The 26,747-nt window shown below is 39.8% G+C and overlaps 1 protein-coding gene across 35 annotated transcripts in view; it reads right to left on the minus strand.

Moving 5' to 3' along the window:
• LOC112922739 (kinesin-like protein KIF16B) overlaps nt 1-26,747 on the minus strand; it is a 314,279-nt gene that overhangs the window by 230,933 nt on the left and 56,599 nt on the right. For all 35 annotated transcript variants that reach the window (XM_072736435.1, XM_072736422.1, XM_072736421.1 and 32 more), the window contains 6 exons: nt 24,916-25,058; nt 23,250-23,418; nt 22,938-23,069; nt 21,591-21,766; nt 15,061-15,126; nt 11,855-11,914 (listed from right to left, as the gene is read on the minus strand). In XM_072736435.1, coding sequence (XP_072592536.1) covers nt 11,855-11,914; nt 15,061-15,126; nt 21,591-21,766; nt 22,938-23,069; nt 23,250-23,418; nt 24,916-25,058 — 746 coding nt within the window. The remainder of the gene's footprint in view (nt 1-11,854; nt 11,915-15,060; nt 15,127-21,590; nt 21,767-22,937; nt 23,070-23,249; nt 23,419-24,915; nt 25,059-26,747) is intronic.

Genomic DNA, 26,747 nt, shown 5'->3' on the forward strand with positions numbered 1-26,747 from the left:
TTGGGGCTTTGCTGCCTGGAGCTAAGAGAAATTGCTGTCATCCTTGAATAATGCAAAGGCAAAATCAAGCAGAATACTAAGGAAAAAGTAATCTCTTAAAACCTGCTGTTGTGTTACAGATGGAGGCCAATACCAGCTCTCTGCTCATGGTAACTGTTGCTAGGTAGACTAGGCTGGGAAACATCAAGCTAAAGGGGTCAACTGGAAATTAAGCTAAATTCAATGCTACATATGAAAACCTGGAGAGGAGAACACACCCACATTGGGAGTTCATATCAAATAATGTAAACAATCTAAAGGAGAAGAGGAAAATGTATTTAAATACACGGAATTCGTTGTGTGCCATCTTTCAATTCTAACACAAAAAAGAGCAGTTTCTCTCATATCAAATCTTCACACCACAGTCCAGATATTCAGCTGGCCCTTTCACATACTTTTCCAGCTGAATATAGGACTTCTGAGTCATAAAGGAAGTACTCAGAAACACTTTCTCTTACAAAATAAAGCAATGTTTCAACTACCTTGCATCTCCTGTTTGCAATGAGGATACCTTCCACTCCAGTAAGCAACCGGATTCTCTGTCTGTGGTGGAAAACAAGGATGGCATCACCAAGATTCACCCACTCTCGCACACAGCTGCTGTGGCCAGTGGTCTTGACCTCACCCCAGCTCACAGTTGGGCCCTGATTCATCTCAACCCATCAGGGTCACCCATTCCCTTATCAAAGTGATTGATTTAGATAACCCAAACCAAGGCCAGTCAGCACAGGGTATCTCCCTGGCCCCATGGGTTGGTTCAAAAATGCACCACTCAGTGCTAAGCTCAGAATTCTGTTGGGGACTATGAAACCCAGACACCTCAAATTTACATGGTGCTGTAGGTGAATACAAAGTTATAACTACTGCTCTTGCTTTGCCATTCCAAGAGCAGAATGCATGAAGAGTCAATATAACAAAAAGGCAAATCCAATAACAATCCCAGACAACCAGAGCCCTGATCAAACCATGCCTAAATCCCATGCTACCTCCAAACCATTACTCTTCTATGAACTAATAAACCCCTTTATCATTTAAGCAAGTCTGGAATTGGATTTTCTATTACTTGAAATAAACAAACATAAAACGCTATACCATAAAATGTCTTGGAAGTAATGCCACATTGTAACTGCATAAAATTATATACTTTTGAAAGCTTCCATATATATGATTTTTTTTCCCTGCCCAATTGGGAAGACACCTATTACTAGCAACCAAGTAGTTAACAGTACTGAAATTTCTTACACCTAACTATGTGCTGGTCACCACTCTAAACATCCTATAAGTGGGAACACCTGGGTGGCTCAGTTGTTGAGTGCCTGCCTCCGGCCTAGGACAGGATCCTGGAGTCCTGGGACCGAGTCCCACATGAGGCTCCCTGCATGGAGCCTGCTTCTCTCTCTGCCTGTGTCTATGCCCCAATCTCTCTCTGTCTCTCATGTATAAATAAAATCTTTTTTAAAAAATCCTGTACGTGTTCATTTGTCACCTTACATGATAGGTACGATTATTGTCTGCATCACACAGTGAGGGTCTGAGAAACGGAGAGGTCAAGATGACGAAGGTCAGAAGAATGCAAAGGCTAAGGTCTCTAGGTAAGGTAGGCTATGAGCCATCTCCTCATTCCACGTCCACCCCACTCCCCAGAGCATGTACTCCTCTCCAAACTCACAACTGCTAGAACTCATCCAAGGTGAGTCAGATGTGCTCCTGGGTGACATGAACAGTAAACTGATCTGTACCATGAAATGGTCACTTTTTAATCCCTCCTTCCAAAAAAAACCCAAGTTTCTACACTTTAGCACACCCAGTGAATTCAGGTGTACATAAAGCACACTTTCATACAACCCATCTTTTCCTCCCTGACCGTGGCAATAAATATGCAGTAAGAGCCCGTCAGTGCACATGCCTCACTGCAAAAGATCAGAAGGAAAATCCCCTACGTATTCAAAATAATTTATTGCATGGTTCCAACATTTAACAGGGTGCACTTGACTTATTTCTGAGCCTTTTGCTCCAGAAACGTTATTCAAAAGTAAGAACCAACATATACTTGCATTGCCTTTATTTATGAGCAGTTCCTTCAAGATGAAAACTGCCATGGAAAATACGGTAGCCTTGGCATTATTAAAAGTATCAGAGCTGGTTCTGGGAATGGCTCGCTTAGCCTCTGACCCTGCTAAGTTCTTCAGTCAACCCCCAGTGCCGTAGTGTTGACAGTGGTCTCCCCCATTAATTACCAAGTCCCAGTTGCAGAGAACAATGAACAGTATTACTCTGCCCTTCATCTTAAAAAACAGTTGCAAGAGCAGAACTTTAGAAAAGGAAGAACAAGCAGTTTGATGGAAATTAACATCAGGGTCTAACTTTCATGAGAGGTTGACAAATTAACAAGTTCATACTATGTCAGGTGCAATCACATCTTTTTTTCTCTTGTTTCAGATCAAGAAAGAGCCAATGAGATAGTATGTGTGAATGCCCTAAAAAAGATAAAGGGTTTTTACACCTGGGAATTTTGTAGGTGACTTGTGCTCAAACAGACACAAAGTCATCCACATTAGTCTACAGAGTAGGGCAAACAAATTCTTAAAATGCTCTCTCAAGTCATTTTTATTGCAACCCCCATCCCAATCCTCTCTCTTTTCCATACTGTCCTCTATGAAAAGGTAAGAACACACACACATACAAACATAGCTGCAAACCACTGGGGCTGGTTGGTAAGGCAAGGGGACAAGAAGAACAGAGAAAAAGATGCTTGTGGTCAGTTTTTTGCAAAAATGAAAAGAATCACTGCTCACCCAGAACCCATGTAGTTGGGTAATTCCCTCATACCTAACTCTGGTTTTAACTATATGAGTATCTTTAGCCAAGGAGATATTACCAATGAAAGTTTGAAAAAAGCTTCAATAGTGGGCTTTATCCTCCCTGGAAACCAGCATATAAATGAGCCTGAGGATGAAAGAAACAAGGCGAGATCATCCACAGCTGACACTGAGCCAACCACCAGCCATCCTGGACCATCCTGGGAATCTGCTGAGCCAGTCTGTACCACAAAATCATGGAAAACAATGAGTCTCTAAAGCCAGTAGGTTTTAGGGCAGACTGTTATGCAGCAAAAGTCCTCAAACTTGTCCTGAAACATTCTCAGAAATGGGAGAACATAGCTGGTGAGTTCAACCATTATTTAGTGAACTCTTCCTAGTTATAAAGAACTAGTATACAAAGCACTAGAATTTATGAGATATACAAAAATGATTGAACATGTTCCCTGACCTCAAGGAGTTTATAACCTAACAGAAGGAATGATAAGCATACATTTATGAGCTCATTCATAAACAACCTCTCTAGTAACATAACCCCAAGTGGAGCCTTTCTAGCTTTCCATTTATTCAGCATTCAGACCATTCTGCAACAAACAAAACAGAAACTATATCCTCATTCACATCCTAATGAATATCAACTTTAAAAATGCTTTCTATGCTGGGTACCTGGGTGGCTCAGTTGGTTAAGCACCCAAATCTTGATTTCAGTTCAGGCCATGATCTCAGGGTCGTAAGATCAAGCCCTGTATTGGGCTCCCATGCTGGGTGTGAAGCCTGCTTAAAATTCTCTCTCCCCCATCCCTCTACCCCTTCCCCCGTGCTCTCTAAAAAAATAAAAAATAAAAATGCTTTCTACACTTCTGGGGCTTTTCAAAGCACTATAGACATATATTAATAAATTTACTTAATACATTTAATAAAATACTAGAACTGAAAAAGACATGTAGTTTACATAATCTGAGGCCTCAGACATCACACATCAGGAGTGAGTTATTTTGTTAATAAATCAATTTTTTTAAGATGTTATTTATTTATTTGAGAATGAGTGAAGTGGGAGAAACAGGGATAGAGAATCTGAAGCAGACTCCATGCACAGAGCCTGATGTGTGGCTTAAATCAACTGAACCACACAGGTGCCCCAACAAATATTTTTAAAAGGAGAGGAGAAGTTATGGGAGTTTTACAAATGAATGCCCAACTGGGGGCGGGGGAGTCTTCTAGCACTAGGATATAATAGTCTCCACAAGGGCAGGGATTTTTTTTTTGCTTTATTCACTGGTTATACTCGGTACTTGGAACTATGTCTAATATACTAAACATGTGTTTATTGACAGCATCTACTGAATGAGGGAAGGAGAGAGAAGAGAACAGGAATGGATGGATGCATGAAATGGATGGTGGGTAGATGGATGGAAGAGATAAAGTGAGTCAAGCAAGGCAAGCCATTATAGAGAAAATATTTTTAAATTCACAGTAACACTAAGAATTTCTTTATCAACATAGGCAGCAATCCTAGGTTAGGATATTGGTATGTCCAAAAAAAAAAAAATGCTCACCAACTTTCATCCCTTCTTTACCGAAAAGCTTTCAAAAGTTTGAAAATAAAGTTTTTAAAACTTTTAAAAATGAAACTCACAATGCAGTTACTGAGATCGTAAAGAGGCAGGACCTGCACATGGACACCAGTAATAAGCAGGAGCTGAGCTGGACTGACTCTCTCTTCACAATGAAAACCAAAGGGGAGAGAGCACTGACTTCTAAAACACCTACGGTAGCCAATCTCTGCTTGGATGAACACTTGGAAATTCACGTAGCCAAATTAGCTCTAGAGACACTGTATTTTTAGAGGCTATTACAAGCTATAAACAATATGCGAGTCTATGTGAGGGCAGAATTCTGAACCATCAAATGCCCAAACGTTGCGAATAAGGAATGTGACCCATGGTTGAAACAAATGTCCCCTCCCTCATCCAAAATCTGGGCAAAATCAATGTCCATAAATAAAATTCTGTCCTAGAGCTATCCCCGGGTTCAATTCTTGTACCAAGAAGAGGTCAAGATTAACCACATCTAAAGGAGACAAAGGCCACATAAAGCATCATCTCTCCCATGATTTGTTTGTAGGTTTTCTACAAACAGGATTTGGTGCCTTGGGCAGCAGGAATCCAAAGGCCCACCACAAGCTCCTGAGCAACAGCCCCCATTATTAGCGCTGCTTCCAAACTCATTATACTCCCCAACACATGTTTGCTCCATGAAATGGAGAACTACAGACAGCCTAGGGGGAAAAAAATCTTTTATAGGTTGCCATAATCTTCCAGACACAAAAGTTCAGGTGACTGATTCTATCATAAAACAGAAATAAGTTAGTTTAAAAGAAGCCTATCCATGAAATTTAAGCTCAGAAAACCTTAAACCAAGAAAGGATTCCAATTTCATTTTACTCTGTCTCTTATCAGTCAAAACATTCTGAAAGAGTAAGACACTTTCTTCTTCCATCGAAGTTTTATCCAGCTCTGCCATGGACTTGTCGTATCCTGCCTCTTCTCTTCCCCAGAGAGGGAATATTAAGACACCAGCACAAGTTAAACTTAAATCATTTGCATTAGGATCCCACTATCACAGAGATTCACATATGCTCCACCCTCCAAATTCCGTTCAACAAACATTGTTTACTGTGCGTGAGGAAAAAAAATCTGTTTAATTAATGTCTGGGGGAAAAAACAAAACAACTTTCATTCAACTTATACAACTAGCTCACTTTTCAAGGGCAAGTCTCTCCAGTTGCAGACTGCATATCAGCAGCCTGCTTCCTCCCCGACCTAGCCTTGTGCCAAGTCACAGTCAGATGCCCTGCGCAGGGCAATGAAAACACAAAAGCAAGTCAGATCCTGAGTAATCAAAGGAAATGTTTTCAGTAAGGAGGAGACCCTCCCTCCTAAAAAATTAGAAAAGTAGGCAGTGCTGGAGGGATTCACACCGAGCACACTCTCAAGCCTGCAGGCAGCACTTTGCAGCTCGGCTCTGGACAGACCTGCACAGAGTCAGCACTCCCTTCTGCCGCACCATCTGTCAGACACTTGAGAGCTTTATGCTGCAGTCCAAACTGACTGTGATGTATTCTGAAGCACAGAACTCAAGGAGTTATTTGGAAGTCAGAGAACATATCTTTGAGCATTTTTTCAGTCGTGTATAAAATGCTAGAACTGAGAAACCAAAATGTGTACAGAGCACACAAACCAAAGAGGCATGTGAAGGGCAGGGTGGAGGGAAAGAAAGTGGAAATGGACAATGCATTTGGAGACTCATTATGTGAAAAAACTCATCAGCAGTAAAACAAACAATTTATAAAAAGCCAAGGTAAAAGGCACACGGGAGGGGTATTAAGTGGTCACTTTATAAACCACTTCAAACACTAAGCAGGCAGCACAGTACTGAAGCTAAGCAGGAGGGGAACTGATATCCAGGCCTCAGGAATGCATTCATCCCAAGGCTTATAGATGCTGGATTTATCACAGCATTAAGTTCCAAGACCCAAGAGAGTTATCACAGTTTAACACAAATTCAGGCAGGATGAAAACATGCTAGGGAAGCACTCTAAGAGACTAGAAAGAGAAATCAAAAAGAAAAGAAAAGTCAACACGGATTCTCAGAGCTGGCGTAGCATGTCAAGAGACCGGGATGTGGGACTCTGGTACCAGACCAGGTCAAACCCTGAGACAGAAGCTACTTCCGTGCTGACATCCCAAAGGCTTTAAATACAGGGAACTGGCTACCTGGCTGAAAGAGGAGCTTAAAAGCCACTGGGGATGGTGAGGCCACCCGCACACTAACAAAAGTAGGAACCAAAATCACTCCTGGGCAGGAGGGACACAGTGACAAGGCCAGAGCTGCACCCGGAATGGGCCATGCAGATGCTACAAGAAACTGGAGCAGAAGAGGTCTGCTTTCTCACTCCAATCTCCCAGGGAGTCATGTAGGAACCCAAAGGAGGGCAGCCCCCTAGGAGTCAGTCCCCCATGATAACCCAGGGCAGAGTCAGAGAGGGCGGAGAAGGGATCTGAGGGCAAAGAAGCCCAGGACTGTCCCAGCTTTCCTCAAACATTATGATGCAGATCCCAGAATCTTGGATTCTGACTTAGTACATATGGGGTGGAGCTCGAGAGCCTACACTGTTCACCAGCTCTCAGATGATGACGCTGCCGCTGGTCCAGGAGCCACACTTGGAATGGCGAATACCTACCTGAACCAAAGGAAGGACTGGACTATAATCTAAAGGAATGTAGCCAACCATGTTCCTTCCAAGAATAAAACACACACACTCACATACAAGCCTTTCAAAGAAGAACGAGGAACATATGATGGAAGGTGGAGGTAGGAAGACCATGCCGGCACAACACTCCGTGTTACTTCTCCCACCATGTCATCAGCTCTATATGCTTCCAGGCTCTTACGCGCTGAATTGTGCCCCCTGAAAATTCAGGTGTTGAAGTCCTAATCCCTAGTACCTCAGGACAAAACTGTGTCTGGAGACAGGGCCTTTAATGAAGTAAATACACTAAAATGAAGCATTTAGGGTACAATCTGAGTGATGTCCTTACAAAAAGAGGAGATCAGGATATACAGAGGATGACCAGCAGTCCTGGCACAGTAAGAAAAGGCCATGTTAGGACACAGAGAGAAGGGAGCCAACTGCATGCCAAGAAGAGAAGCCTCAGGAGAAACCAACCCTGCCGACACCTTGATCTTGGGCTTCCAGTTTCCAGAACGGAGAGAAAATAAATTTCTGCTCTTTAAGCCCCCATTTTGTGATATTTCATGAGACAACCCTAGCAAATTAATATAAAGCTCTTGGTTTTTGTTTCTTGGCATTACTTAAATGTGGTTAAGTTTTTGCTGCATGCTTATTCTGCAAGAAGCAGAGTTCCAGAAGCTGGCTCCCAGAATGATAAAGAGATGGTCCTTGCCCAGACCCTGCTCCTGTTCAGAAGGAGAAACCAAGGCCACAACCTCAGATTATGATGGATGCTGTGACAGGGGTAAAACCAAATGCTATAAAGGTCCAACGAGAGCAAAATCATTCCAGATGGGAAATGGGGGAGAAGTGTAACCAGAGAGAGGTAACTTCCCCATGGATTCTGACAGGCCAGAAAGGGGAAGCATATGGAATGGGGAGCAACACATGCCAAGAAACACTAAGAGACCTGACGTGCAGGTATGCTCCAGGACCAGCCGGACACTGACAGGGTGGGTGGGATGCCGGAGGTGCTGGGCAAGGAGAACTGTCAAAGTAAACAGAGCACTGAAGACACTGGTGCCTCTGGGAGTCTGGACTTTCATTTCCAGAAAATGAAGATTAATAAAACTAAGGAAGGCAGGTTAAGGGGCAAGAGCATGAATACAGAGCACATCATGGAGGATAATAAAACTCTCATTACCTAACTGTCCAAGAACGGCCTCCTTAAGACTAACATACTTTCTACCTTCATTAGCCACTTTCACAATAACCCCAACTACTTTACTCTCTCTTACTCTGTTAACTGGGACCCAGGGAAGAGGTCGCCATTCACCCTAATTTCCAAGCTAGGGAGCAGAGTCTATGACAGTTGTGGTTTAGTGTCAGGACCCAATTACTCAGAAAGAGAACTGAAGCCTGAGATCAGAGTTTCACAGATCAAAGCCTGAGGCTCTGTCATTGTCGCCATGGTGCCACCAGCCTGGCTATAGAGAGCCTTCACCCTTTGTCAGAGCACAAATCTGGCCAGCAGCCTTCCACTCTCCCACCACCCCACTTGAGAGGACCTTGGATCACTCATCCAGAGCAAGGGCGGCCACAGACCAAATTAAAAGAAGGCATCAGTTACTCTTTGGCTTGCGAGAATCCAGGAGCTCAGGATCTAGTGATTTCCAGGGAAATGAAAGGATTTCCAAGTGTAATGCTGACATTAAGGGACCTCTGTCTTCCACACTGACTGAAACTCCTACTGTTGCATGAGGAGGCTCCCATATATTCCTGAAGCAACTCCATGTGACATATGCCAATAAACTAATCCCGAGTCTCCTAACTGAAGGTGGAGATACAAGCAACCAGCACAGGTAGCTCAACACCAACAAAGATCATTCTGAGGACTAAGAAGATGGGTTATGCTCTTTTCCTTGGTCTTCTCTTCAAACAATACCCATGTGTCTCCTCTGAAATGACTCACTGATAAACTTGGACAAGAAAAAGCAAGAAGGCAGGCACTCGCAGTGCCAACACACCAAATCAGCCCTCACCTCTCCCTTCAATTTCTGGGATATTTTAACACTCTTTGTTCTTCTCCCCAAAGGTCACTCCTTGGATGTTCAGAATTTGGGGCTTGGAAAGGACAATAACTGACAAACTGGCAGAGTCAACAAGTGGGTTCTGACAATGAACATAATCCTGAGAATTTCCTGGCTCACTGGTCTGTGTCTACAAAATGGGTAAATTCACCAGAAGAGCAACTTCTCAGAATTTAAAGACCACATTTTCAACATGGGCATGTGTAAATTATACAACCGATCTCAAAGCAGGTTGTACATTTATAACCTTGGCATCGCCTTATTGTGAATGAAGTATACTTCCTTTCCCCCTTGATTTTCAGTTCAGCCAAGTGACCTTCTTTGGTCAATGTAATGCCAGCAGGCATGAGAAGCTCAAGACACAACTAGGCCTGCCTGCTTGTACACTGGCCAACGCCATGAGAAGAGCATGTCCCAGACAACAGGTAGTCCAAGAGGATGAGAGACATGTGGAGCAGACCCAGAACTCACCCACAGCCTGGACCCAAGCCCAACCAAACCAGGCTAGCCCAGCCAACCCCCAGCCAACCTACACATGCATGAGGGAAAATGTTGCTTCAAGCCACTGGGTTGGAGTGGGTTCTATACAGCATTACTGGAGCAAAAGCTGACTGACACAACAGAAATATGGAAAAGTATTTCACAAACCACACAGATACAAATTCATCAGATAACAATCCCTTTTTTCATCAATTTCCAAAGAATGTCTCCAAACAGCATCTGAGTAGCTGCTTTTTTTTTTTAAGCCTCAGACACTATCTTCCAATGAGAGGAAGATAGCCCTCAAAATATCAAATGTGAACAAAAAACGACTACAGATTTAAAACACAAATACTAGCAGAGAAATCCAAAATGGGCTTACAAGAGCAAGAGACGGGAAAACTGTGAAACATCATTAGTCTTTCTCATAACCTTTAATACCTAGCACACATCACATTTCCACTCTTTTCATTTGACAAGTCATAAAAAAGAAAAAGATTTAGGAATAATAGAATTGGAACTGGAGGATAACTTAGCTCAGGGCCCAGAATCACCTTATGAGGAAAAGCCTAACAAAAGCTGGCAGGTTCATCATGGTGGCTCTGGGCAGATTCCTTCAGGGCTGTTACAAAACCTCTCCTCCGAGGACCAGGAGAGCCCACAACAGAAGGGGGAGACTGAAGTCTTTCAATGTATTGGTGCACCTGTGCTAAGTGGCACTATATGCACTAATTTTTAGAGTTTACTATTTGGTTTCTCTCTTCCTTATATGGAACAGATTTCCATCCTCTCTCTTTGTACATTTACTGAGGAAAGCATATATTGTGCCATGAAAGGTCAAACAATGTGAGCTTCACAGACAGAGGTGGTGGCACTACCTCTGAGAGCTGAGTCTGCTACAGGATGAAAACTACCCATGTCTGGGGGGTGAAGGTGTTTATTCCACATCCGACTCCCCTGACATGCAAGTGAAGTCCTGGCTCCGTTTCCTGCACAAAAATCTCTCAACACAGGAAATACTGAGGAGGTACCTCAAGATAATATTAACACTATCATCAGAACCAGGAGGGTAGACAAGAACGTCAGGACTCAGACACAGTCATTTAGGGCAGTGCTTCCTGTAACCGGAAATATGTCTCAGACTCTCACAACCCACCCAGGCTGCAAAGCACAGCGCAACCTCCCCCTTATGAGAACAGTCTCGTGCAGCCCCAGAGCAGGCCAAGCCACCTAAATGGCACCTGGAGAACTTTATACAATATGCTGCTGACCCCTCTCAGTGCTGTGAGACACAAAACTGGCTAATTAGGCCTTCAAGAGCTTGCCCCCATGACACAGTTAAGTGGCTGCCCCGTTTTCATGTGCAGGGGATCCAAAGTAGGGTTCTGCCAAGACATGCAGCTAAACTTTATCCAGCTTCCCAGTGGTATAGGGGACGTCACTCCTTCGGGGAAGTTTTGTCTAAGGAGGCCTCAAACACAAGCCCAGGATTCAGCAGTCTCTGAATCACCTTCTCACATGAGTGAAGACGCTATCAAAGCTTATACTCAAGTCTGAACTTCACGCCTGCCACAGCTGACCCTCAACAGATGACTCAGCTTTTCTGCAACTCAGCAAAAACTGGGAACATGAAGAAAACGTGTATTTTGAAGCATTCTGAGGATGAAAACTGGAGGCCACTGGTGATATCCTTTCACAATGACCCTCCCCAAACAGGCAGACCACATCTGCCAAGCCCTTGAGACAACAGATCAAAATTCTAGTCCAAAAATTTCTGAGACCTAGCCATGTTATGCAGCGCACTCTACAGTATTGCCATGGGACATATTTTTTTCCTCATTTAACATGCTGTTTTTATGCTGGATTTCACAAAAGCAGGAAGGCAAAGTGGATGCCCTTGAACATTAAGGTGAGTTTAATATGGGCTGAGTCACAGATGGAAAAACCCCAACAAGTAGAAACATATACCTTAAGCATCAGCATCCCCTCTACTTGCTAAAACACACAGAGCTTCGACGTCTCATAGTTTTATTTCCGTTTCTTCAAAATCAAACCAGAACCCCAATTCCCCAAAAGTTACTGATATTACCTTAAGCAAAACACGTAATAGCCATATTTGAGGGAGAAAGAAAAAAAGTTTTACCTATTCAAGCCAAGATAGTAAGATTATGGCCCCTTACTACAGTCCTTACTTTCAAGATATTTTGGGTTTCATTCCACTTATTTGTCCATTCCTTGGTCAATTCTTGAACCTAAAAGGAAAAATACATGTGTGATTGCTCCATAAGAAAATTACTATGGTTTTCTTCCAGAAAGTGTCCTAGCTTATAGAGGATGCACAATATATTTAATTATATAGCAATTTCAATCTCTGAAAGAACCAACACCAAAGATAAATCCAACAAGCGGATCTCATCCTACGACCCACACTAAGGCAGAGGAAAGAATAGGGAAAAATTCATCAAGGTACCTAGAGTTTTATAACACTCTTTTCACAGTATACTTAAATAAAAGCTGCTTCTTTGAATATTAACCAAAAATGACAAGTTTAAGAATCACAGGGCAGCATTAAATGGGTTAATTTTTCCTGATTATACTTTAAGTCCTAAAAAACAGTGATTTCTGTTTCCTTCTAATTAGATGTGATGATTAAATCACCTTGGATGCTGCAGTTTTCTTTAAGAGATAATCTGCTTTCTCAGCTAATTTCTTTAAGAGCTAATCTGTTTTAGCTAATTATAAATCTCATTCTTTAAAAAAAAAAAAGATAGCTCTTTAATTAACTCTTTTAGTAGAAGCAAAAATCTTTTGATAAAAATCAGCTTCTTTCCAGTCTACTGTTATTTAAGGGAGAAAACATCCCCAAATGTTGAATACAGCACAGGTGGAAATAGCTGCTCAGATTCAGTGAAAATATTCTTCCAATTCCATAAAACTTTTTCAATGGTCCTAGTAAGTAATTCTCGTAAGTACTTCAGTGATATGCTGATCTAGTACCTGACCAAGAAGTAGGAAAAAACAGTAAAAAAAGAAAAAAGAAAAAAAAGAATATATCCTGTGAAAGGAGTATGCCTGAAGCTAAAACAGAGTGATGGGGGTGACATGATTAGACACATGACTCTCGTCCTTTCAAAGCCCCTCTCTTCCTCTAATTTAGCACTTGTGTCAGCTCCCCACTCCCATTCAGATTCCCCTCCACACTGCTCTTCCCACTGAGAGGTTAGCTGACTTAGCCAGCCCAAAGTGCGTGCCCAAACACACCTGCTGGCACTCTCTTCCAAGAGGAGAACACTGCCCACGTGCATTGAGTATGGTAACTAGAAAAGGCATCCATGGCAGAAACCTTCCTGACTGAAAGCCTGTGTGACTGACAAGAGGTGGAGACACCAGAGTGACAGTTTACCCAAGAGGAAAACCAAGACATATCTAACCCACCTGTACCCAACTGTTCAGCGGTCACTCATTTTACTCCATTTACCCCAAACATGACTGGACTGAGCTAAAATCATACTCCTCATTTTTACTAGTTAGTAAAGTCAAAAGCCATTTTTCTTCTTGGTTAAAAATAAATAAATAAAAGACACAGGACTGACCCTCTCTAGCCTTGCTTTTTCCGGGTTTTTAATGGTTTGCAAAGACTGCCTTTGCTGCCTAGAACTGCACATATACTCTGCTCTTTCATCCCCTGAGTGATGCCAACCTCAGCCTCTAATGATAGCAATTAAAGCCACGTGGCTCTCAGGGATTGTTTTGGAAACGCTTTCAGAGAGGGAGTAGTCTTATGCCTTCTCTCCCTACAGGAAAAGATAAGATTGGTGTATTGAATTTACCAATTTATGAAAATAATCAGTTACCAGATTCTCACTGGCAATTTATCTGAGAAATACAGCATTCAACAGTAAATCCTTCTGCATTTCACCAACAGGTATGTGTTCCCTGAAGAAACGACAAGCTGATCAATCCTTTTCCAATCAATCAAATAATTCTAGCTTTAAACAAATCGTTAAGTATGCCTTGAATTGGTTTTACTATTGAATTTAAAGCAAATAATCTTCATTTATAAAACAAATGTGATACCACCTCTAACAAACGATCAGGTGACAAGATTTACAGCCAAGCTGATAGCAAACGACTGAAAAGGTCAGCAAAAAACTAGATTAAAACTTACAAATTGTTATGAACAAGATAGGTAGTCATTTCTGTCACAGCATGTGTAATGCTTTCAAATTAAAATGTTTATTGGTTTTTATTAAATTGCTAGGTATTCCTAAAAACTATTAGTAAAAAAACAATTTAAGACTACATCTGGACATTTCAAAGCACTCAAAATTAGAATTTGAAGTACTAAAATATAAAATTTCATGAGAAAAATAGGGATTAAGAAACTAATGTTTTTACTAATGCTATTATCAGCAAATTCATCAGCATAATTATCTAGGGAAGTGTCAACACGTTCCTAACTACAATCCAATTTATATTTTCAATATTGTGTATTCTTGAAGACCTTACCAACAGAATCCAATTTTCTTTCTCAATCTGTTTTAACCATTCAGCACAGTGAACAAAATTCAACCCTAAAAATGTTCTCAATGCCTGTTTTTCTTTCCACAGAGGACTATTCTTTCAAAACAAAAATAGTATAGAACCAGGTCAGCCATGAAACTGGGTTTCAGAAAGTGCCTGCACACCAGCACTGGCGTCAGGTCACATCTCCAGGGCTCCTTTCTCTGCCAGTCACTCACTACCACTCATTCTTCTGCCTTGACTCTCACTAGCTTAAGGGAAACTTGGCAGCCACCTGAAGTATTCAGACTCTCCAAGTACCACATTTCCCACTGGAAACAAAGTAAAAGGATGACAAAAAACTAAATGTTGGTCATGCTTCAGCTACTGTTAAGCTGGGAACCACCGTCTCATGAATGCTGAACGTGGCCTCCCCCGACCCAGGGTTCTCATCTGTTCTGAGGGACTCAGCAGCCTCACTGCATCATCAGCACTGCCTACACATGAATTTCAGTTGCAGTTAACCATCCGTACCAGACAAATCTCATTTAATAAGTCATAGAGAACATTATGAGATACATAAAGACAACTTACTTGAGAAAGAGAGAGAGTGAGCAATCAGGGGTAGGGGCAGAGAGCTGAGCAGGGAACCCAGACAGCAAGGCTCAATCCTAGGACCCTGAGATCATCACCTGAGCTGAAGTCAGAAACTTAACTGACTAAACCACCCAGGCACCCCTATTGTGGTTCTTAAAAATGGGATGGGGCAAAGAGGGAGGGTTAGGTGAAATGAGGAGAGAAAAATGAGTTTCAAACAGCAAGTACTAAAAAGCATGCACTTAAAATAACAGCGAAAGTTAGGATTTAAAAAATAGAAAGTCAAGGTATCACTTACTCTTGCTTCATTCTGCTGAAGTTTCTCCTCCATACTTAAGGCTGTGGGGGAGTCTAAGAGGGCAATCTATGATTTAAGCCATAAAAGAGAACAGCAATTAGTAAAAAGCAGTATCAACAGGAAGGAATTGACCATGATTAATAAATTATCCAAAATTGCCAAATAAACTATTAAGCAAAGGTAAAAAGTATTGTCCCACACCCCCTAAAAAGTGTCAATAATCATTAAGTCTTTAATCAATGGGGTACTTATAATATTCAGAACTATGGCATCCTAGCAAACCTACATTTGCAACACAAATCACCTAAGGGAAAGAAAAAGACAAACATGTAACATACTGACATTTTGCCAAAAACAAACACAACCTAAATCCTCAAGGATTCATCTGTTTTGAATATGCACATTGTAAAAATTCAAAAAGAAGCATAAGCATTGCTCAACCACAGGCTTCTGAGATTTACACATGTTGATTACATGCAAATGAAACTTATTTATTTTCACTGCTGGATTATACTCCATGTAGGTATGGCTATACCACAATCTACATACCCATTTTTTTTATCATGTTGCAAAAGTATAAATATTGACAAAAGAATGATAAACACTAAAATCAGGTTAGAAATGGGACAAGGCAAATAGAGACAGGAGAGGCAAAGGGAGCCAGGTGGGGCACACAGGGGCTCTCTATGTATTTGGAATCATAATCTGAGAGGTAGGGGCAGAGTACTCCCTAGGATGTCATCTAAAACAAAAGAAAGGGGTCATAGGAAAGGTACAGATTATACAGTCAATGATTCTGTAATAGCGTTGTATGGCGACAGATTGTAGCTATACTTGTGGTGAGCATAGTATGTAGAGATGTTGAATCACTATGTTGTACACCTGAAACTAATGTAGCCTTGTGTGTCACTATACTCAAAAAAGAGAGAGAGTCTTTATACCTCCCCATCCACAGGCAACCACTCTTAACCCAATATGCTATGTAAACCTGCAGTTATTCTGGTCATATGCAAGCATATTTTTGTTGTCTTTTAAACAAACAGCACAAATACTATTCTGAATAGTGCCATGTTCACTCAATATATCTCGTAGAAAATTCAGTACAAATAAATTCACTTCATTATTTTTTAACAATTCCATTCCCCTCTATGGATATTCCATAATTTATGGAATTCCTATTAATGGAAATGCAGGTTTTTTCTAATCTTCCGTTTTACCAGCAATTGCCTACCATATACACAGCTGTACCAATAAATTCCTCAAAGGGAATTTGTGATCATTTTATATGTATGATTTTTTTAATTGCCAAGTTGTCCTCCTTAGAGATTATAGCATTTTTTCATTATTATTTACTTTTCAATTGCTATTCAAATAAATGCAACAGCCCACAAGGTGATCATCTTAAGCTCAGTTAAACATGCAGGCTAACAAAACTACCATGGACCACACTCGGCTTCTGTCCCCTGGCAAGACAGCAGAGCTAACAACTGGACAGCAAGGTCCTCCTAAAGTCTCTTCAACAGTCCTCACAGCTGTCAGGAGCTATTGTGTTTGGCATGAAGGGCTGAGATTCACACATGTAGGGGGCTCACCTTGGCTTAAAAGTCCTACACCCAACAGGAGGCAACATCTCTTGTACAGGCATGCCCTCCACAGTCCACAAGAGACACACTCAGTTAAGAGTCCCTGCACTCAGGGAAATCCAAAGCTATGGCTTCCTACATGCATTTATAGTCTATATACAGTTCATCCTAATCCAGACACAATTCTCCTATTAGGGGTCGCCCTTATAATTAGAGATGTTGCCTAGTTATAAAGCTGCATCCCACTTTTATCCAAATTACAGAGAATAAAGCCAATAAGTTAATCATTAATGAAGGAAATTCATCCTTCATGAAGGAAAAGGAGTTCTGCTAACACATTACTACAACACATTACTACAACACATTATTGTGGCACCTAGCATGTTGTCTTGCACACAGATGGTACTCAATAAATACTTGCCACTGAAGAAATGCAAGTGGCAGGCATTATTATGAATTGCATTGTTTATATATGGTTGACAATTTTCAAAACAATTAGTAACCCCTTTATAACATGACTAATTTTACAGACTCCTCTATTGGGATCTTTCATCTATACTCAAAACACTCCTACCACATCAATTACTCAGAAGATAATCAGACTGAACACATGCATGAGGCTATCATAACCACTACACCTTTTGGAAAACCTACCTAAGTCCTTTTAAAAGAAATATTTGGTAAAACTAAACCATTTTCAATTAAATTACTCTTTGCAGGGTGTCCAATTAGAAAACTGTTCAAGGATTAAATAATACTCAGATGAAGTTCATATGTTAAAACCAAATACACTACACCAAAACTGTAGTAGTATCAATTCCACTAACAACAAGTACAAGCACCTGCTGCCTCCTCCCCTTGCCAATATACTCTGCAATCAGGCATTGTAATCTTTGCCCATCCAATCAGTTTTCTAAGAATTTTCAGGTATAATTTACATGCAGCAAAATACACACTTAATGACTGTGGATGTATCCATTTTCATATATATATATATATATTTTCATATATATTCATTTCACTCTTCTTAGTATTTGTAGTTACTGTATTTCAAGGGACATTGAGCATATTTTCATAGACTAGGAACTTTGTTCTGTGAACTCTGCTCATATTGTTTACTTTTCTGCCAGCTTGTGACCTTATTCTTATTTTTTTAAGATTTTATTTATTTGTTTATTTGAGAGAAAGAAAGAGTGTGCACGCATGCTCAAGCCCTAGCCAAGGTAAGAGCAGAGGGAGAGGAAGAAGCAGGTTCCTTACTGAGGATCCCAGGACCCCAGGATCAAGACCTGAGCCGAAGGCAGAAGCTTAACCAACTGAGCCACCCAGGTTCATCTATCTTTTTTTAGAGCCCTTCTATCTTACCTTCTTAATAGAAGCTCTTTTCATAATAAAGTGCACAAGTTGGCAATCTTCTTTTCCAAATTTGTACTGATCAGAGCAAATTTTCAAGGTGTCATGAAAACATGCTATGTCCTTCCTTACCTTGGTCTATGTGAGCGCTCATGAAATGAGAAGAGTTATGGTTCCCTGTGGCAAATATGTTTGGCTCTGTCTCCTGCTATTTCCTATAGTGTTTTTGTTGGGTTTTTTTCTTTTATAAAAGCCGACAGCATGTTTCATTTTAATTATGAACTGTACTCTTTGCTGTAATAAAGTGTTTTTAGTTATACATAATATACATTAAATATAAAAGCAACATAATGCTGTTTTTGTACTACCTTCCTTCCCCTTTGAATTACCTAGTAGGCCGGTGCTCAGTCTTAGACAAACATCACGTAACAATCTTAATCTGTGACCCTCTCAGAGATTTGTCTATCTTAAAAGTCTGCACATGAAGATATTTCTATTATCTACCTATCATTTAAAGTTTCTCCATGACTCCAGCCACACAAATGAGAAATTCATTCTGCTTTCTTGGCTTCCTGACTTTTCTGGCTTATTTCATGTCTGTGTTGTTTAATTTTCTCCTCTCTGGATACATTCAAGAGAAAAGGAGTTCACAGACATTCCCTCGGCCAGAGTCAAAGCAGAAGTCTGAAAATATGCTTTAAATATAACAAAAGAGAACATCTGAAAAGACAAGCTATCAAAATGCTCGACTTCATTACTCATCTGAGAAGTGCAAATTACAATCCTTCTATAGCACAACTACGCACCCATCAGATGATTACAAGGAAAAGTGGACAATTCCCTTTGTGTGGATGGGAACCTGAAGCACTAGAACTGGCACTTTCATATACTGGTGGTAGAAAATAAATTGGTGGAGACGCCTTAAAAAAGTTTGGCAGTATTTACTAAAACTGAGCCTATGTACACCTTCTGACCACCAACTCCACATTTAGGTATGAAACTAGTATGTTCACTAAAAGACATGTAGAAGAGAGTCAACAGCAGCCTAATAGCTCCAAAAAGGAAACTCCCCAAATTCCCATCAAAATGAGAATGGCTAAATGAGCAGGGACCTATGTATAAGGTAGAATATGGTACAGCAGTGAGAATGAATGGATCTACAATATTCAACAATATGGATCAATCTCACAAACACAACGCTGAAAGAAATGAAGTTGAAAGAATATAGACTACATGATTCCATTTATATAAAGAACAAAAATAAGCAACACGAAAACCTAATCTGTGCCCTCAGAAGTCAGAGTGATGGTTCCTCTTGAAGGAAATGGCAGGTAATGTCTGAAAAGGAACATCAAGAGGGTCTTCCAGGGTGCTGGTAATGTCTGTTCCTTCATGTCGGTGCAGGTTAGATGGATGGATTCATCTTGTGAAAATCACTGATCTGTATAACTTACAATATGTAATTTTCCTGTACATATACAATCCTTCAATAAAGAGTTCATACACACACACACACACACACACACATATATATATGCAAACTGCTACACATACATCTGTATATCTCTATGTAGTAGGAGAAGCAAATACATGTTAAATTCTTGAGTTGTATTTTTACATTGTGCTTTTGAAACTCTGATGCACTTGACATTCTTCCCTGGTAAATAAATACATAACCTTAATAAAAGGAGTAGTTGATTTTTATTTAGCTGTCCTTAAGCAAATAATGGAACTTTGATTTGAATGACATTCTCAATGAACCATGGTAACACTTGGAATACTGTAGGAATAGAGCAACGTTATCAAAAAAAAAAAATTATACAGAGATTTTTAATGGGCACTTAAGAACACCTGCTTATTTTACTGAGCATCACAAATTTAATTAATTTAGGATAAGTCTGTGTTGTTTGACAACAATTTATAGTTTCATACTATGATAAATTATTTTAACTTGGTACTCCTATTTTATTATATAATGTATTAAGTTTATCAAAGGATTTTATCTTCAACGATTCTAAAATAGACTTAACTATCTTTTCTATCCTCACCCTCAAAACTACAGCAACAAAAATATTCCTTTAATTACAGCATGGCCTTTGGTCATGAAAAAAGATAAAAGGCAATTGGCACACACAATACCTCTGAAGACATTATTCAGATAGAATATGTACAAGTTTTAATAAAGTTTTATGTCTATACGATAAGGCTGCCTTCAAGGATTTCCTCAGTTTAATTTTAAAAGGCTGATTTTCTTTTCTTTCATTTCCATAACTTAGTAAATCATTAGGTACAACAACTTGGACCAAGAATTTTCCAAATACTTTCTTCACATGTAGTCTGGGTGATGCTATCAAATCACCCTTAAACGTTCACCTCAAATAAGTAACATTTTACTAACACTGAAAAAAAGATCCCAAGAACATGGTGTACAAATTAAAATGGCTATTGTGATTCATGTAATAAGTTAGAGGAGGCTGACAACATCACACACAGCTAGACTATTCATTCTGGCAACTTCCTTTCACACACAGGAAAGGTCTACATCAAAATGTAAAATATACATGGAGACATTTCTAAGTGCAATGAACAATTCCTATTCAACTACTGTCTGCCATCTTACAGGAAAGAACTGTCAGGTGTATTTCAGAATACAGGAACCTCAGTGAGGTTTTCATTCCGCTGACAGTTTCATGATCAAACCATTTATGGTATGCCAAGGACTTCAAGGGCCTATATTCCTAGATGAAAAGCTGCTCTAGCGAGAGCACACTACATTTAAAGAAAAGCATTTTTTTAAATGATACACTTACACCCATTATGGGTTAAGAAAATGAGAAGAAACATATCTTTGTTTATTCCTAACTTGAATCTAAGACAAATATTTTAAAAAGGCTATCCCTGATTTTCTTTCAAGGGTAGCCTTTCTTCACAACAGTACCTAAAACCTATCAGGATCTAATTCACACTGTTCATCACAAAATGTAACTCTGTATGTACACTATGCAGATAAGTTTACTGCGAAGAAAACATAAGAACAAAGCCCCTTCACTAGAATCCTGAAAGACCCTGAAGTGAGACTGTTTTGACATTCAAGCAAGGTCTCAGGGACATCATCTCAGCCAGCCATAGGCATTCCACATGTGCCAACTGTATCACCATAACCACCTCTGTAATGGACAATGCAAAATAGATTCAGAAAAGTCTTCAAGTCTTTCATTCTGTAAAATACACTTTCAAGTCATAAAATGCATGGGTAGAATCTTAAATATTACTCCAAGCACTTCAATTTCCTTCCACTAATGGAGATTATGCCGCTAATCCTATTGCATGCTAAATTTCCATCCATAATTGATAACTATTAGATAGTTAATCATTTCAGGTTTAGTGGATAAAATCTTCCACACAGAGCACATAATGAATGCAAAGGCCAATGGGAGGGTAATGTAAAGGAAAGACTGGCTAACTCATTCAAAGCTTTACTTAGCACTTATTTACTCAAGTCAATACAACGAGTGAGATAATTGTCTCATTAAGATCTATAAATAGGTATCATTACTCAAAGAAAATTATCTATAAATCTCAGAAAAACCCAACCTGATTGCCTTGAGCAAGCAGTGTTTTGAGTCTGGCTATTTCAGCACGCAGCTCACGGATGAGTTTGACGTTGGCATCCTCATTAATAGTAGGCTTGTTGATGATGTTTTTGGCTCTATTTGCATAGCGAAGAGTACTTAGGGTTTCTCCATAATTGACATCAGCAGGTGAAATAGCTGTGAAGAATGAATTCAAAAAATAATTTATCCAGCACTCCGTGTTTCATTTAACACAAAGTTGGTTTGTAATTTAAAAGTAAGATTAACCTCAGGTCATTGGATAGACTAAATATTCATTACCACAGTAATGAATATTAAAAATTATCTAAGATTAATAGGAAAGGTGCTCACTATACCAAATTAAATGTCATTTTGCTCCTCTTAAGTCTAGAATCAGCTAACTACCTAACCAACTCTCAAATGAGATATGAGATACTCCACCATACTTTAAGGAGTCTCTCTGTTGAAGACACACAAAGAAGAAGATTTCAAGATTATCTGTACTTCTTAATATTACACAGATATTAAAATACTTTCAAAAATTTTGGCGAAGTCTACCATCCACAAAAATCCAGAGCATGATCATTTTTTCAAGAGTCAGTAGGTCAGTGAATGCTTTTCCTCCTAAAGCTTTGGTTAATGGCATCCCCCTCCACCACCACAGCCTGTAGGGCTCAGGTAACTAGATAATTGCATCTGGGGTGCATACCCCAGGACAGATCCCTTTTCTCCAGCATTAATGCAAGGTCTGGGGAGCAGGGGAGATGCAAACATGGGAAGGAAAGGGGAGAAAGGGCAAGAGAAAGTGAGGTTAAAACTTTCTGAGTTCCCCCAAGCGAATTTCTCCCCTCTGCACATTTTTCTTCTCTGCTACATTCTTCCAGTTAGTAAAAATGCAGCAACATAGTAGAGTACTGCTCTCATTATTTATGTGCATTGTTACTTTTCCTCTCAATTCCTCATTTTAAATTCCACATATACTGCTTTAGAACAGAAAAACAAAAGGTAGATTGTTTTCACTTTATGTTCCTGCAATGATTTTCTCCTGTGAGTTCATGGAATGAAAAGTTTCTGTCTTGTACTTTGTGCAAAGAAAGGGTAGGAGTCATTGTGCATGTATCCCAGCTTGCACAACACATGACAAGTTTATCCAACTAGGAAACGGGAAAGAGACTTAATAATATGAGAGTGTAGATGAGATCACAGTGATTTTCTCCAAGATAGAAAAATTATTTTTTTAAGATTTAAAAAAAGGTATTATTTCCTAATGAGACATTTTAAACTTCCAGGTCTATAGTTAGTTCCTATAAAACACTGTATGCTGAGGAAAAGAACTTGGAATTCTTACTGGCAATCATGATGGTTTTAGAGTTCCCACCAAGGCTATCTTTCAACAACCAAGTCAAAACAGAATCCCTGTAAGGCACAAAAACTTGCTTCTTCTTCCCAAGAGGGTTTGCCACATCCTGAGATAAATCAGCTGCACGGGAGGGAAGAAAAACAAAAACAAAACAACTAGTGAAGTTTTTTTCTCTAATTTGGCTTCTGAAAACCTTGAGGCTATAAACCCGGTCTGTAACACAAACATTAAACATAATTGTTTCGTGCTACTACAATATCGTAAAGAGTAGGAGGTGGCGGGGAACACACAGAAACCCACCTAAGGCAGAAATGACATTTCCCAGAGTCACGAGGGATTTGTTAATATTCCCTCCTTCCTTTAGTCTAACCCCCGTGGCACCCGTAGCATCCGCGCGCTCACTTCCAGCAAGATCAACTAGGTGGATCTTACTCACGGTTTCACACGGCATTTCAGAATCAAATTTTGCCTGTAGCAAAACATAAAAGCAAAATTGAAGAGGTGTACAGAGCCCTGATGTTGTCTGTGATACAGATCCTAATTATTTTCTACTCCTCACTATGATCTCTCAGGGTAGGATTTGTTATTTTTTCTTTTTTTAATTTTGTTGTCCCGTTGGCCACCTTACTGATTATAGAAACTTCCAAATGAAACTGAATATAACAGAAGTCTACCATATGTGATTCTTAAACTTTCTGAAGAACTGTACCATTACTCCAATCACTTGGTTGTTCCCAAAAAAGGCTTACTGATTTTGACTGTGGTAGAACAGGACACAAGTCGTTGAGGGTATTCGCAAAGAAAATATAAGTAAACAAATAATTAGTTTTGTTCTCATCTATGGTCTCTCCAAAAGATGATAAATGTAGACAGTTATGTAAAAGAAATCTGATCATTATTCAATAGTAAAACTTGTTTCATTAATTATAAAAAATTGAAAAACTTAAATAATGTATTCCTTGATTCTGAATTCTACCAAAATTTTACCTTCCCAAAAAAGGCCTTTAACCTTTGTTTAACAGTCTGAACCAAAATGTCAAAAAGAAATTACCATACTTTGATAGTAGATATGTAAGCTTCTTAGAAAGTAGGGATGGAGGGATGGCCACACCCTAATCTACATTAACCAAAAAGGAGAAAATCCAATAGGCTACAGTAAATCAAAAAGCAAAAATCTAACAAAAGGTAAAGATGCGGAGCATTTATTGGGATTTGTTCTGATTGACCTTTGAGAATTTTTAAATTTTTCTTTGCTCTGTGATCCCCCTCCTTAATAAAATGCTATCTTTTTGTATCTGGTATGTTCAATGGTTAATATAGGCCAGGATATCCCCAAACTCCTAACACACATTTAAGTCCCAAGAGGACACTCTGTATGCACATGTTTGCATTCATCTGTGCTACTGGCCTAGGTCTTAAAATTCTTACCCTCAATGATTGCCACACATTTTCAAAATGCTCTCCACCTCCTGATCAGAATGAGTTCTTACATCAGTACTTAAAAACGCTGGTTGCCCTTTAATATTATTCTCATAATCCTAATCAACATTTTTGGGTGAGTGCCATGGAGCGATAATGAACTACAATGAGTTACTCACCTGGGCCCCCCACTGGTCTGACTTGGCAATCTATTATCTCCCACAGAGCTCGCAACAATGAAAACTTTTGCTTAATTATGCACAGGCAAGTGGTTGTTTTTTGGATCTTTTTTTAATGTCTAGAACAGGGTTGAGGCCTGCTAAGTATTTCTTAAGGGTACACACCTGGACATCTCATATGACTGTGACCGTTACCACAGAGAAATTCTGCACACAGCGCATGTTCAACTCTAATTAACAAGGAAATGACAAGCACTCACCCTTGCCTGCTGCCATTCCTGGTTCAACAATGATCAGTCCTCAACTGGTGCTAATCATCAAGTAAAGACCTTGGGGATGGAGCCAGCCAGCCCCACAGCTGCCCTCACCTGAGTGAACTTGATGGTGAAGATGGCATGAGACCTGCTACTGACGTCATTCATCCCAGTCGCTGCTGTGGTTCGATTGATATTTCCTGCATCCATAAGTTCTTCTACATCACCATAATTCTGTACTAAATGTTTCGATAAATCTGGGTGGCAGGGAAAGGAAGAAGGAGTTAGAAAATCTCGTTAATCTCGTTAAGAGAGGAAGAAACTGACCTTTGTGAAAGAACACAAAACTGTACAGATCTGTTGACTTATTTAAAGATCTTATTTGTTCCTACAGTGTGGTAGTTTATAACATGGACTTGAAGGCTGGGCTGTCTGGGATCAAGTCCCAGTCTGCTGCTTACTGGTGGACATACATGGTTATGTGCAAGTCACTTAACCTCACTGAACCTCAGTCGCCTCTGATAATGCACACCTATCACATAGGGTATTTATGGTAAGTGTTAGCTATTATCGTCAACCTTGTGAGGATCAGTCATAGCACAGGAAATGTAATCACTAGCTTCATGCAAAACCAGAGAGCATTTTTCTAATCCTTTAAAAAAAACTTTTTATTCATTTTTGAGGAACATTTATATGGTTCTAAAATCGAAGGCTACAAAAGGTATACTGTGAAAAGGGGTCTCCTGTAAAGGGGTCTCCCCCGACCCCTATTCTAAGACCCACTCCCCACTTGCCCTCTGTCAGGCAACCCAATGGAGTTAGTTACTCCACACCCTTCTAGAAATAACCCATACAGATGCAGCCAATACATATATATATATATATAAAGCCATCTTATTTTCCCTTTCAAACATGGCAGCATACCATAAACATTGTTTTATATCCTGCTTTTTTCTATGTAACAATATGCTAAAGAATATCAGTGAAGGTAATTCCTCACTCAAGTTTATGGCTGTAGAGCCTTCAATTGTATGCAGGGACCATAACCAATTTAGCCAGTCTCCTGTTGAGACTATAGATGCTTGCTTACATTTTGTTCCAAATATATGTAACACTGCTATAAATAATCTTGTACATACTCTTTTCAAATATTGTGAATATTTCTCCAGAATAAATTCTTAAGAGGCCCAAGTGCTAGATCAAAGCACATTTGAAATTTTGGTGGATATTGCAAAATTGTCCTAAGAGGCAATTTATACCCAGCAGTAACTATGTATAAGACTACCTATGTCTTAACACTGTCTTATCAGGCTTGCTTACATCTATCAGGGATAGGTAATAAATGTTATCTTTTAAGACTTTTTTATTTTGCTTTTCTCTGAGTATGAGTGAGGCTGAGCATCTTTCCTCCATTTAAAAACCATCCGCATTCCTATTTCTGTGAGCAATCTATTCACATCTGTGTTTGTTTTTCTACTTGGTTGTTGAATCTGTCCCTACTGAGTTACATGATCTCTTTATATATGAGGGAAACTAGTCATCTGTCTGAAACTTGGATTGAAAAGACTTTCCCTACTTTGTAAGTTGTCTTTTTCCTTTGTTGATGGGGTTTCTGCCAAATTTTATTTTTTTACCACTTCAAATTTAACACTTTCATTCCATGGTTCCTGAGTTTTAAGTAATTTTTTAAAAACTTCCCTCCTCCAGGGACACCTGGGTGGTTCAGTGGTTGAGTGTCTGCCTTTGGCTCAAGGTGTGATCTTGGGGTCCTAGGATCCAGCCCTGCATTGTTGGGCTCTCTGCTCAGCCGGGAGTCTGCTTCTCCCTCTCTCTCTGCCCCCTCCCCTGCTTGTGCATGTTCTCTCTCTCTCTCTCAAATAAATCAATAAAATCTTTTTAAAAAATTAAAATAAAATAAAATCTTTGTTCCATCTGCCATTTATCCT

The sequence above is a fragment of the Vulpes vulpes genome, chromosome 14 (genome assembly GCF_048418805.1).
Source record: "Vulpes vulpes isolate BD-2025 chromosome 14, VulVul3, whole genome shotgun sequence".
Taxonomy (NCBI): domain Eukaryota; kingdom Metazoa; phylum Chordata; class Mammalia; order Carnivora; family Canidae; genus Vulpes; species Vulpes vulpes.